The following is a 13,286-nucleotide window of genomic DNA, read 5'->3' as shown; positions in this document are numbered from 1 at the left end:
AGGATGACTAAAACCAAGAAATGATATTGCAAATGTGTCATGAAAAAAATTCATTTAGTTATTCCTCAACATCTGACCTTATGACAAAAGACTCCTGCTTTCAGTGAGGACAAAAGAGCAACCTGTGACTGGCTGCCAGTGCTGAGGGGAAGCAGCTTTTCCTTTTCCTTCCATGAAGGTTCTGTGGCCCAGCACAGGAGCCAGCCATGACTGAAATGGGGCTCTTTTACAGAACCCCAAGACCACACCCCTCATACTTCTTACAAAGGTGATGAGCAAAGGCAGAATAAATGCAGATTTGACTTCTTTCAGTGCAATGATGAAAATGCTACGAATTGATACAGGTATGAGATCTGTAACACTCACAACATGAAGAATACCAATGACAAATATGAGCCCTTCATAGTAGTCAGAGACAAAACAAACCAACACTGTTAAATAAAATTAACAAGCATTTACACTTAAGAAAGATATTTAATACATTTGTGACTGGTTAACTGCTTGAAAAGAGATTTTCTATTAAATTAATCAGTGGTAGCTAAAGATCTGTCTGCCCCATGCCATCTGAACACGGGGCTTTCCCAGGAAATGTGCCTCTCTTACTCCAAAGTATATCTATTTTATAAAAAGAACTACACAAGTGTATTTAAGTAACAGAAGTGCTCTGTATGTGATAGACATCTAAGCATATGCAGCACACAGAAGAAATCACTCATTCCTGGTAGATGTTACAAACTGGGAAAGACACACACTGGACAGAGGAACTGTATATTGACAAGGTAACCAAATCATCATGATCCAGACCAAGCAAACTGTTTTACAACCCTCAACAGAAACTGCCAAATTCTGCTCCAAAGAACTATCCAAAATGAGGCTATGCCTCACACCAGAGCAAAATAACAAGTGTTGCAAAGAGGCATCATCCACGGTAGCTAAACAGGTCAGGCATTTTTGGAAAGATTTTTTCAACCACGTGTACAACATGTCATCAAAACTTTCAGCATTCAGTAAACTCAAACTACTCCATCACATCTCAGCAACATGGGTCACTGCCAAGATGTCAGACTATGCTCTGATCTTTCCCCCAGCTTTCTACAGAATACTGAGCTACATTCGGAGCTTGACAGTGTATTTTTACATCCTACAGCCACCATACCTAAAGATTGACTAAGCTTTTATAGAGATGTTACAGCCAGTCACTTTGGGTCTTTAGCACATGTGATCTTCTAAGTTAGCAGTAAAGCTTGCTTCTGTGAGATGATGGGCATTCCTGGGAAGCAGCTGAAAACTGTGACATGAACTGCAGGAACTAAGGTCTTCACAAAGTTCTGGTCTCTGTCTAGAACTGCATTTTGTAGACCTTGTGTTCTCCAGCATAAACACACAGCAACATGTGTGTATATGTGCATCTGTATGAATCCTACCATAATAAATACCAAGGAGAAGATCACAGAACAAGAAACAAACAGTTAAGCAAAACCAAACGACAAGAGTGAAATGGTCAACCCCAACACCAGACATCCCATTGGAAGCTGCAGGCTCATTTCATCTCCCCATCCCAAGGTTGTTCTTTAATGCAAGGCCTCCTATGAAAGTTCTCAGAATACACAAATTTCACTGCGAGTCCCTTACTTTTATTAAAATCTGCCCCCCAGAAGGCACAATGATGGAAGTGTATTATGGCATTTTCCCTTCCTTTCCTCTGTGCATCAGTTCTCAGCCCTAATTAGAAGTGAGATATTTCATGACATACAAAAATAGTTGACCAAAACTGGTGATTCCTAAGCTCAAGGTGGCAGATACAGTACAAATACTTCACACAGCACTTACTTTACAAAAAAACAAAGAGGAAATTATTCTGACCTATCTTGAACGAGGTCAGCAATTTAATTTGTTTGATTATTCATTTATAAAATGTGTTTTCATCTCATATGCAAACTGTGCAAAGTGCTTGTGAAGGACATAGTTTCACATTTGGACATTACAAAACTATAAATCTCAGCCTTTTTTTCTGATCCTTGCATTTGTTTCACTGTATGATACTTTACTAATCCTGAAGCTTTTTATTGCTTCTTACCATTTCCACTGCAGAACCAGCATTCTTGCTTTTCCAAATGTGTGTTTTCTGCAGAGAATTATATTTTTCATTCCACGAACTGGATAAACTTCCCTCTGTTGTGAAGAAAATACATCATTAATATACATATATGTATGCGTATGTTTTAACATAACTACTGTCCAAAAGCAAATATAACATCATTGACTACTGAAATATTTTTTTACTTGCAACATCTTTGAATTCAGTAACAAACAGATTTTAGATTTCAGTATTTTTATTAAATTGTTCTTAACACTAATTAAAAAAAAACTGAAGGAGGTTTTCAGTACAAGGAGAAACATAAACATATTTTTCACTTGTGACAATGTCTATGTTTCTTGAAACCTCCTTTGCTGGAATCAGTTACCTCCACTGTCAGACTGACACACATCAACAGTGGTACTACGGCTGTAACTGAAACCTGAACAAAACAAAGCCCTACAGGACACAGACACCTTCTAGTTCTAGACAATTATTAAGTGGGTGTACACTAAGTAAATAAAATTTTATGGCAACAAATCTGCATTAGTTACAACATATTCAACAGACCATGCCTTCTTCCTTGTGTAACAAAAGCCTTGTAATACATAAAGAAGCTTTAATTACTGGGCAAATTAGAAGTATTGAAAATTTGTATGAATGTTCATGAAGATAATTTCAAAGAAAAAACATTAGCAGCAGGTTTTTTATTTAGCCCACAACTTGCTGACAGAGAATACAATGAAATTGTGAAATGCCTTCCTAATGTAAATTTTGTCATGTACAGTTCTCACTAAGAATCTCTCCTGTATCTCATCCCCAAGAGATGAAAGATTACCCCTATCTTCTCATCAAACTTGATGCCTAGGCAGTACTTTTGAAGAAAAAACACATTTCAGGAATTTCACCCAGAAGAGCAATGTCTAAATACACCACAATATATGTAGTTTCAACTGCCAAGGATTATTATTCTACAGAATTACAAACACCTACAATAAACCCAATCATATTTCAACAAAAACCCCTGTGATTTTCTTGAACTTTCTGAAGCCAGAAACTAAGTACACCTGAAAGTCAGATGGGGTACAAGTAAATAACATATTAATTTCTTACCTTTTAAGCTCACAAGTGCTTTTGCTGAAGAACCTGCAATAGATCAAAAAGTCCACATAAATCACAAGCTATTTCAAACCATACAACCTATGCAGAGTCTACTCATTCTTAATTAATTCTCAGGCAGAAAGTGGAATTTACTATTAAAATCTTTCACAGCTGAATGAGTGAACCCAGCACACCCTTCATAGCACTAAGCATAGCATTATATGCTTATTACCAATAAATCTTGAAAGCATATTCACATTTTGTTTTTTTCCTTTAGGTTCACACCTACAAAACAACTTCAGATGTTAAATGTTTATGTTTAACACAGCAAATTCTGAACAAGCTTTATGTCCAAACTACATTCTCCCATGTGGCTGCTTGTTTGATGCAGTTGCAAATGTATTTTACAACTGACAAGAAAACTAATGAACACCCTTTTTTTTCTTTTTTTTAATGACTTCTACCAGTCAAAATCCTTCATTGCTCAGGATTTCCAGGAAAGGAGTAGCTTATGCTCAAAAGGAAGACGATGGATAGCTAGTTGCCCCCTGGTGGTACCTCTTTATTCAGAAAGGCAGCAGATTCAGATCTCATAAATGCAGACAGGATTGTTACTTGGCTCAAACTGTTCAAACAGTGTAATAAACACATCAAAACTTCACTGCTCCCCTGCCACTGCATCTGTAGAACCTCTGCAATGCTCCTGGGCCAGGAAAAACAAAACTGGGCCTGACTACACTGGGCCTTCATCTTCGGGAATTTTCAAATGTGTTTCTAAGAATGAGCTGTTTGAAGCAACTGTATTAGCATAGAGGAAGATATTTCTGCATGACAGTGCCTCCCCAGATTCATGACTTTCTCTCAAATCAACTTTATCTTTCCAGTTATGTTCCTGGGTGACAACCACTTTTCCCTCTCACTTTCTCTGCTCTCAGCTTCATCTTCTCTTTGAAACTGCTGCTCCAAGAACTTTCTGACTCCAAAGGTCCTGAAACTCATTGAGGCTGCCTTTTACCTAGCTCCTTATCCCACTAACTTCACATTGCCAGAAGTACTTGCCTCTAAGAGAATACATTCCAGAGAGTATCACAGAGTCAAAAGAATTACTGTCCCTTTCTGGGGTACTGAGCATTTTGGATTGGGCTGGGCCATTGAAGAGAATACAGGTGCAGCAACAGCAATAAAACCCCTAACCTCCTATGTTTTCACCATAGTATTTTGTTTGCTGCCATCTGTTAAAAAACCAAATTTCAATTAAAATAAAAAAGGAAAAGGCAACAAAGTTTCTTTTTCCCTAAAAGATTAAAAAAAGAGTTTAAGATACGAAACAGAACTAGCTTTGACTCACTGGGGTTTAGAGAGCCTCCACCCCAGTATCTCCCAAGATGTTCAAACCTACAACAGCTACTACATTTGGGATTACATGTCAAAACCACGGTGACACACCTGGGCTATACTGTCACCCCTCCTGAACGTTTCTTTTCTGATGTATCACCTTTGTTGGGTTGGAGACCTGTCAGTGACTGGTACAGGAACACGATTCTACGATGATCTGTTTCACAGGGAACTCAGCTCCTGAAACTAAGCTGTATATTAAAGGTACCACAATTTTTTTTAACATTTTATACTAAAAATCCAATACCATATATTGCTTGCATAAATACATGGGTAGCCTGCTATCAGCCAAGAATGAACAGCTCTGAATGATAACATTAAGAACAGTGAAGAACTACTGTGTCCCTCAAAGTTACATAAGGGATGGTGGGAAATGTGTGCAGGGGTAAGTACACGCAGTTTAAGAACACGTCACTGGGGATGGAGAGGCAGGAGCAGGGCCATCAGGACTGTCAAATGGAGGAGACGCTGCCTTTCCAGAAGGGATCACTATTCTGAAAGATCTCAGGAACTTCATCTGAACATATAATAATTTTCCTCTTTTTCCCACTATCTTTGATGAGAACCAAGTTCAATCAACCCAGTCCAGGGTGAGCATTAACACTGTTAACGACAACAGAAGAGAAACACTCAGGAAGGGGCAGCAAAGCTTTATCTGGGTGGTGTCAATCTCACAGCTGAAGGGCCTGAGATGCTTTGCTAATCTCTAAGGGTTTTGCTTCACCCCTGAGGGTGATGATGGGCCAGCAGAAGGTTACTGAGCTACTTCCTAGCTTTACAAGATTAGCACTCCAAAACAGAATTAGTTGCCAAGGAGTTTTCCACATGGGATAGTTAATCTTCCATAAATGCATGTTAGAATAGGGCTGCTCATTTGTTTTCACTTGACCTGTAATTAATATATCCAGGGCATCCTTATTTAGGAATGCAAGTGTCCAAATAAAATATTCCTGATCTATGGAAGTTCAAAAGTTAAACAAAGTGCAGAAAATTGACACCAACACTTCTGTAGCTTAAAGCCTTAGAATACATGTAGGATACCAAAATGACAATGGACATGTCCATAAGCTTCATTTTACCTCAGAGGTAAACAATATGACACAATATGGCTTTTCTTATCAAGTTCTTCTATATTGATTTTAGGGGCTACCTGCAACAACACCAAACTCCAAGGAATATGGTAAATTTCCCTACTTTTTTCCATTTAGTTGGGCAATACTACCAGGGCCACAAAACCAGAAACTAGGATGATGATCTAAGCAACAATGTGTTACAATAAAAAACAACCAACATTTAATACAGATAGAAGCATTTCAAAAACTACAAAAGCTGCAAAGTGATGCAGGCTAGGTTAAGTTTATTAAAACCATACAAAACTTTACTTAAAATAATGATTAGACTTATACCATCCTCACACTAAATGCCAGTAATCTTGTATACTCCCGTTCTGAGTAACAAATATATAATCACAGACAGTCTTTTTAACCTGTGTTTTAATTATAAACAGAGATTAAAGTAGAATACACACACACACTTGAATGTAAATACCTATTAAGACAATGACACAGATTCCATTTCCAGAAACACTTAAAAAACAAACAAGCAGAAAGGAAGAAATAAGGCCTATGAATCATACAGGTTATTACAACCAAAATCTACTTCCAGCTCCTCCAGGTTCAGAGGATTTTGGAGGTGACTTTCTTCATACTGAGAGTAAAAAAACCCTTAACCTAGGGAGGAAGTACAGGCAGCTCAGCACAGCAGTGGCTCAGGAATTAGGAGGCCTGCTTTCAGGAGGCTACACTGGCACACTGTTCCAGTGCAAACTGTAAACTACCTTAGCCATGTCCTAGTATCCTACTGAGTACTGATCTGCATATGTTGTTAGTAAATTAATTACCTGAACACAGTGTTCACACTTGACTAAGTCTGTGAAATTAGGAAAAGATTCAGCAGAGATCTAGGAGATAAATTTCAAGATCTAAAGATGTGCCTTATTGTGAGAAAGTTAAGACACTCCAAACTTGTTCTTCCCAAAGAAGGTCAAGATCTGCACTGATCAAAGTATCTACAAAGGAAGATAATTCAGATGGGTAAATAGCTCTGCAGCCCTTTTTTTTTTTTTTTTTTTTTCAGGAAAGGCATAACTAGACTTATTTTGTGAAAGATTACATTGGATAATTCAGGTCAGCAATGAATGCACAGTTTAACAGATTTTATGTAACTATACCAAGAAAAGGCATGTTGAGCTCCCTGTAACTCAAAATCTTAAACCAAGTTCAATATATTTTTAAAGAGAAAACTGTAGCTAAAAAGGAACCTTGAAACTGATGCACAGAAATTCCAAACACAAGTATACCAGCATGCTTAATGAAGAATCTAAGATGATTATAATGGCCTTTCCTGGCTCTGAAAAAAACCAAACCCCAATGAGTCCGTAAAATACGTGCACCACAGATGTGCAATAAAAATAAACGCGTTCTAGATTATGAGGTATTAAATAGTAACGTAACAGGAAGCTCATCAGTAACTAAGAGTCAGCAATAAGTGTATCTATGTGTTTTGTAACACTTGCAGGAAATGATTTTCAGGAAGGCCAGATAAAACCAAATTGATAAAAAGCCACCAAGGTTAAAATCACCCCAGGTCTGCCAAGCCTGGCATGACAAGGGCCCTGATGTTTTCACGCCTGGCTGGCTGCAGCAGCGGCCAGCATGGGTCCCTGTGCATGGACAGCTCTGCCAGTCCTGAACTGCTGCTCCCTCTGAGCACACAGTCACCCCGAATCCTTCCTGTAGCCCCAGCCTCCTGCTCCCACCTCATGGGAGGACATACAGAGCACTGCAATAAAGAGAACTTTAAAAACTTCCTCCATCTGCTCTAGAAACCATATGAACCCTCCAAAAAGTATTGAAGTATTTCTGATGTGGAGATAGGCTTTGAGGCGTGGGAGAAAAGCGCAAAAGCTTTTACCCTTTTCGAAAACAAAAGACAGGTTTAAGTTTAAAACCAAGCACCTGCTGCCTCTCCTCATTTGAAAACACTGTAACTGAACAAAAGAGGAGGAGTTTGACCACAATTCAATATGGGCAGCTGTGAATGACCTGAAGAACATTCTCAGTATTAAGATGAAGTAAAGCAGTTTAAATGCAGCTTCTCAACTGCTGATTTGAAAATCTAAACAGGAATGCACACAAGTATATTATGTTTGTGAAAGTGTCTTCAGTTTTTTTAACAATGAATTTATAACAGCTGATAATCTTGAAAATAAATGTTACAAGGAACCACAGGGATGTTCTATAGCTACTGATTTCACTATTGTGTGGGCATAAAGGGGCATATCTAAACCAAATAGAAAATTCTAGGATCCAGATCAGCAATTACATGATGTAAAGCCTTTCCTCTCCAGATCATTATGCTATTTTGTCTAAATTTGCACAGGTGAGCAGTTATTTTAACATTGGTTGCATGACTACCTCAAAAACCTATGTAATTAATCTACATTGCTGGCACTAAAAATGATGTCACAGAAGAAACTCATGGAGAAGAAGGGAGAAACATGAGCCTTTATTATAGACTGAGTCATTAATCCTCCAAGAGATCATTCATCTAAACAAGCACGACAAGTTGTTTCAGCAGAGGAAGCATCTCAAACAATTGGCCACTGAAAGGAAACCTTATTCAGGAAAATTCTGAAAGTAAAAAACACACATCAGAGGGAAAAGTGGCTTTGGGGAGTTTTTAAAGCTTCCCCCAAATTTTGGGCTCGTTGAAGAGGCAAGCAAACAAATAAATAAACACTAACTTTTCACTTCAAGCATGTCAGTATTTCCCTCATGTTAAGAGCCCACTAATAACCTGGCATACGTGTATTTCCAAATCCTAATTTAACTACTGAATGGAAGTAGGTTTTCCAGCCATGTGAACCCTTCTACAGGACTTTTGTAGACAATAACCACAATAACAAAGCCCTCTTTTTGAAACTGTGTTCTCATAATGGACAATACGCTGATATCATGGTAACATAAAATTTGAAAGGTAGGCAGTACAAATAATCCCAAAAATTATTAGTTGTCAGTACTGCATAGCAGCCACAAAACTAACCCTGAGCCTTCTCCCAAATACTGCAATCTCACACAGTTCTGCTGGGGTGTTTTGCCTCAAACATCCAGGCCACAGCAGTACTGGGCTCACGGCCCCTTGGGGCTGGAAAATGGAGGTGCCAGCGGTGTGCCACGTCCCCCTGCAGCTGTCTAGGAAAGCAGCAGAGGACCCACGAACCACAGCAAAAGGTTGTGCTGAGTGACACTTTCTGCTTGAAGTGCTGCCCTTATGCTGCAGCCTGCCCCCATGTGATAAAAACCCATGCAGAAAGATCCTTATCCACTTTCCCTTCTGCCTGCCCTAAAACAAAAGCCCCTATGAACAGTACCAACCATGTCTACCAATACATGGTATTTGGCAAAACACTGATTTCAGAATTTGTATTGTAAAAGTTGAACGCTGACACCCATCACCCCTACAGTCCGCCTTCCTTCTCGATTCACCTGCCACTTGTTGGAGTTTGCCTACACAGAGCAACACCGCACTCCAGCGCTTGGCTGCTGGCAGCGGCCCTGTGCCCATGGTCCCTGAGTTACCAAAGCACCCGCCTGTCAGAAATGGCATCTCCATGGCAGGTTCCAGCATCCTCCTCCCTCAGACCGGCTTGTGCCAAAGGATGCACCAAGATGTGGCTTTGCCGGTGCTGTTCTCTGCAGAGCTCTGCCTCCAGCAGGACCAGGACAATCTTTAGTCACACCTGCACGTGCTGCCTGTTTTAGCAGAGCCTCAGCAGAAAGTTCATTTCACATCAGAGCCTCCCCTCAGCTTCACTGCACAAGCTTTAGAACCACACAGCCCACAAATCACATTGCTATTACCAGTAGCAGGAGACAGGGCAGCATTATGTATGCTCCAATACAATCTACTGTTTCCCTCTTCTGAGACAGAGAGAAAAAGCCATCTGGTCTGCAGCAGTAAGGCTGCCCACCACTTACCTCCACTGCAAAGTTACCAGGAGATAAGAAGAGGGAAAAAAAGGCACTGACTAAAATTAGTCACTCATTGGGCACCAACCCAACAGTCTGCAGAAACAAATTTTTTGTCTTCAAAATACAAATCAAACTATTAGTATTTGAAGCACTTCTGCAATTGGGACCTTTAATATTCTGGACTTTTTCAGCAAAAGGATTTGCCATAGATTTGTTCTTTTTTTCACCTGCATCCCAAATTAATATATGCCTCTTCCCTGGCAGCACAGGAAAGGCCTCAAACTACAAGAAATGCACATAAACGTATGCACCATTTCAGGCTGTCAGTGTGAACCCTCTTACTGTTTTATATGGACGGAATTCCAGCTTTAGAGAGGAACAGCATAGTAACTTTATCAGATAAAACAAGCACATATCACAAGAGAGAACCATGTGCATTACATTCACCTCACTCCTGGGTTAAGGAACAGTCACTGCCCAGCTGCATTACAGAACCTGCCAGAGGGCAAGTAGGTGCTATTAGAATACCCTGGGACAAATTCCACTTCATCAGACATCCAATCTGAAAGTAAAACTGTGTAGTTCTTACCATACAGCAAAATGTCAGTTTTCTTGTCACCCAGCTATGGTGTGTTTACCTATAATTCTTTTTATGTGAAAACTCAGTTATGGTCTACTACTTTACTATAAACTAAGTTGGAGAAAATTCACAGGGGTGATACATAAATTGCAAAGTCTCTTAATCATGAACTATTGCAACTTTTTTAGGAACTTATTTTTATACCATAAGGAATATTCCAAAACCAATTTTGCAATGCTTACTGTTATTATCCTTTATATATTAAGCTGCAGACTGAGAGCTGCATGAAGTCAGTGTTAAATTAGTCAGGACTAAGTTTACATCTTCATTTTAAGTATAGGACTGGAAATGAAAGAACTATGTGTGGCAGTAATTAGCATAATTTGAAAACATCCAGATCACCAAAACTGGATAGGAGAGGAATGGAACCACAAGGCAAACACTCATTGAAACATTCACAGTTCTAGCAGCTCAGCAATGCTACAGAAAACATGAAGCTCCCTATCTGATGGAAAACACCCCCAACCTGCACCAAACTTAGGTAAATACAAACCTTAAGGTCAAGATCAGCACAGCAGAAGCTTACTACCTTCACAACCAACCACACTGTCTGCTTCACATGCCAAACAGAGACTGTAACACTGGCACTGCTGGCAAGGGTCTCCACCATAGCCCAACCCTAAGGGAAACTGAGTCACACACTCTACTATGGTATCTGCTACCATGAAGTGCCAGACCTGTCAAACCTTCCTGATGTCACCGCAGGCAATATAAAGGAGACAGAGAAGAAAAAGTTATTTTTCATACTTCACATTAACTTCTTGAAACACACAGTACTTTCTCTGGAAAATGGGCAAGGCGAATGGAGGAACAGTAACTTAAACATCATCCATTCTAGTGAACAGGGAAAGTTCATTTAATAAGCAATAAACCGCTGCTAATTATTAATTACAGTCATGTCAATTGGTCCATGACTTGTATTAATCAGTCTCTAAATGCAGCACAGCGTCCACTGTGCGACTGAGCTGCACCAAGTCGGGAGTGTCAGCTTTATCCATAATTTATGACGATCCTCCATAAATCTGTTCAGTTAACATAATGACACTGGCCATGTGGGCACATTAACCAATTTTTCTCCTGACAGTTGTTGGAGCTGTAACAAAGAGCCACACTGAGTAGCCAGAGAGTCTTTGGATACAGAAAGAGTTGGTATCTTGATGAACTTGCCCGGTGCTGGACAAAACAGTGTCACCAAAAGATGTCTACCCCATGCTGTGCACATCTATTGAAACTAGTAAATGCCCTAGTTTTAGCTTGGCAGGAGTTCACAGTTTGTAAGAGGACATATCAAGATGGAATCTAGACACATTTTACATTGAATAATGTAAATGTTACAATGAATGTAACATTCAAGTACTTTGTGCATGAATCCACATATACAGCAACACATGTCTGGTTTTTATCTACACTAAGTTTTTATCTAATCCTTGTGCTCATTGAAAACAACACCCACACAAGCCCTATGGAGATCCCAGAAATCACCGAGGTTAAAAAAGACCCGAGACCATCGAGTCCAACCTTTAACAAAACACCATCACATCAACTAGACCATGGCATTGAGTGCCACATCCAGTCTTTCCTTAAACACCTCCATGGACAGTGACTCCACCACCTCCCTGGGCAGTCCATTCCAATGCCCAATCACCCCTCCAGTGAAGAAATTCCTCCTAACATTCAATCTAAACTTCCCCTGATGAATCTTGAGATTATGCCCTCTCATTTGTTGCCTGGGAGAAGAGGCCAATCCCGACCTGGCTACACTCTCCTTTCAGGAAGCTGTAGAGTGTGATAAGGTCACTCCTGAGCCTCCCCTTCTCCAGGCTAACCACCTGCAGCCCCCTTAGCTGCTCTTCAAAAGACTCATGCTCCAGTCCCTTCCCCAGCTCTATTGCCTTTTTCTGGACATGCTCCAGCACCTCCATGTCCTCCTAGCAGTGAGGGGCCCAGAACTGGACACAGCACTCGAGGTGCAGATATACAGATCTGTATGCATGAGAACACATGTTTACATACTGTCTTCCTGTACAGCCAGGTTTCTGCTGCCGACACACAACACAGGGTCTCTGAGCTCTTCCCTGCGCATTTATCAGTGCCCCCCAGGCACCGTGTGTGCACGCCCTGACCCCCAGCCCTGCGGAGCTGCTCACACCGTGCACAGTACGGGATACGAATACACGAGCCCTCCTTGCCCCCACGGGCGACAGCCGGGTCCGGAGCGCCGGGCAGCTCACCCCTTCCCCAGGACAGGACGCTCCTTCCCCCGCACTGCCCCGACCCCCGCGGGCAGGGCGGGCTGTCACTGCGCCCCGCCCGGCCCCCGGTCCCCGCCCCGCCCGCCCGGCAGGTGCCGCCCGGGCGGGGCGGGGGGCCCAGCCCCGGCACCCCCGAGGGCAGCGGGGGTCGCACCCTCGGGCCGGAGCTCCCCGCCCGCCGCTCGGGCCGGGGCCTCGCCGGGGCGTGGCGGCGGCAGCGGCGGCAGCGGCGGCGGCGGGGGGGTGGGGGGGGGGCCGGGCCGGCCCGGTTGCCAGGGAAGAGGCGCGGGCTCCGGCCCCGCACAGCGCCCGCGGCGGGAGGGAGGGAGCGAATAAAGGAGGCGGGCGGACGGCGGGGCGCGGCGCGGGTGTCACGACGGGACGACGGGGCGGCGGGAGCGGGGGCACCGGTCCCTACTCACTCTCGTCAGGCAGCTGATCCAGCTCCGCCATCTTGAACGAGCCGCGCCGCTTTTTCAAAGGCTGCCTGGCGCGGGGCATTCTGGGGGAGGAGACGGGCGCGGGCGCGCGCGCGGGGCGGGGCCTCCTCCCGCGCGCCGTGAGGGGCCGGGCGGCGGGGCTGGCGCGGCGCTGCCGCGGGCAGGAGCGGGAACAGCGCCGTCACGGGAACCGAGCGGGACCGCACAGCCACGGTTAAAGAGCTGGAGTGGACATTATACTCGTTCCAGTCTCGTTCCAATCCCCTGCCACTGGCCGGGCACCTTCCACTAGCCCGGGTTGCACAGAGCCCCCCTCCAAACTGGCTTTGAACACCTCCAGGGCTGGGC

General features: G+C 42.7%; 1 protein-coding gene across 1 annotated transcript in view; it reads right to left on the bottom strand.

Annotated features, from left to right (window-relative positions):
- The window catches only part of LOC121673299 (protein lin-9 homolog), a 39,035-nt gene extending 26,036 nt beyond the window's left edge, over nucleotides 1-12,999 (bottom strand). The window contains exons 1-3 of the mRNA XM_042046494.1: nucleotides 12,921-12,999; nucleotides 3,191-3,223; nucleotides 2,078-2,172 (exon numbers count right to left, since the gene is read on the bottom strand). Of these exons, the coding sequence (XP_041902428.1) occupies nucleotides 2,078-2,172; nucleotides 3,191-3,223; nucleotides 12,921-12,999 (207 nt within the window). The remainder of the gene's footprint in view (nucleotides 1-2,077; nucleotides 2,173-3,190; nucleotides 3,224-12,920) is intronic.
- Nucleotides 13,000-13,286: the final 287 nt, after the last annotated feature.

This window comes from Corvus kubaryi, unplaced genomic scaffold, assembly GCF_017639235.1.
Source record: "Corvus kubaryi isolate FWS band 111438036 unplaced genomic scaffold, C.kubaryi_AGA036_p1.0 65344, whole genome shotgun sequence".
Taxonomy (NCBI): domain Eukaryota; kingdom Metazoa; phylum Chordata; class Aves; order Passeriformes; family Corvidae; genus Corvus; species Corvus kubaryi.
The sequence above is the reverse complement of the archived record's forward strand: the minus strand, read 5'-3'. Positions and strand labels throughout refer to the sequence as shown.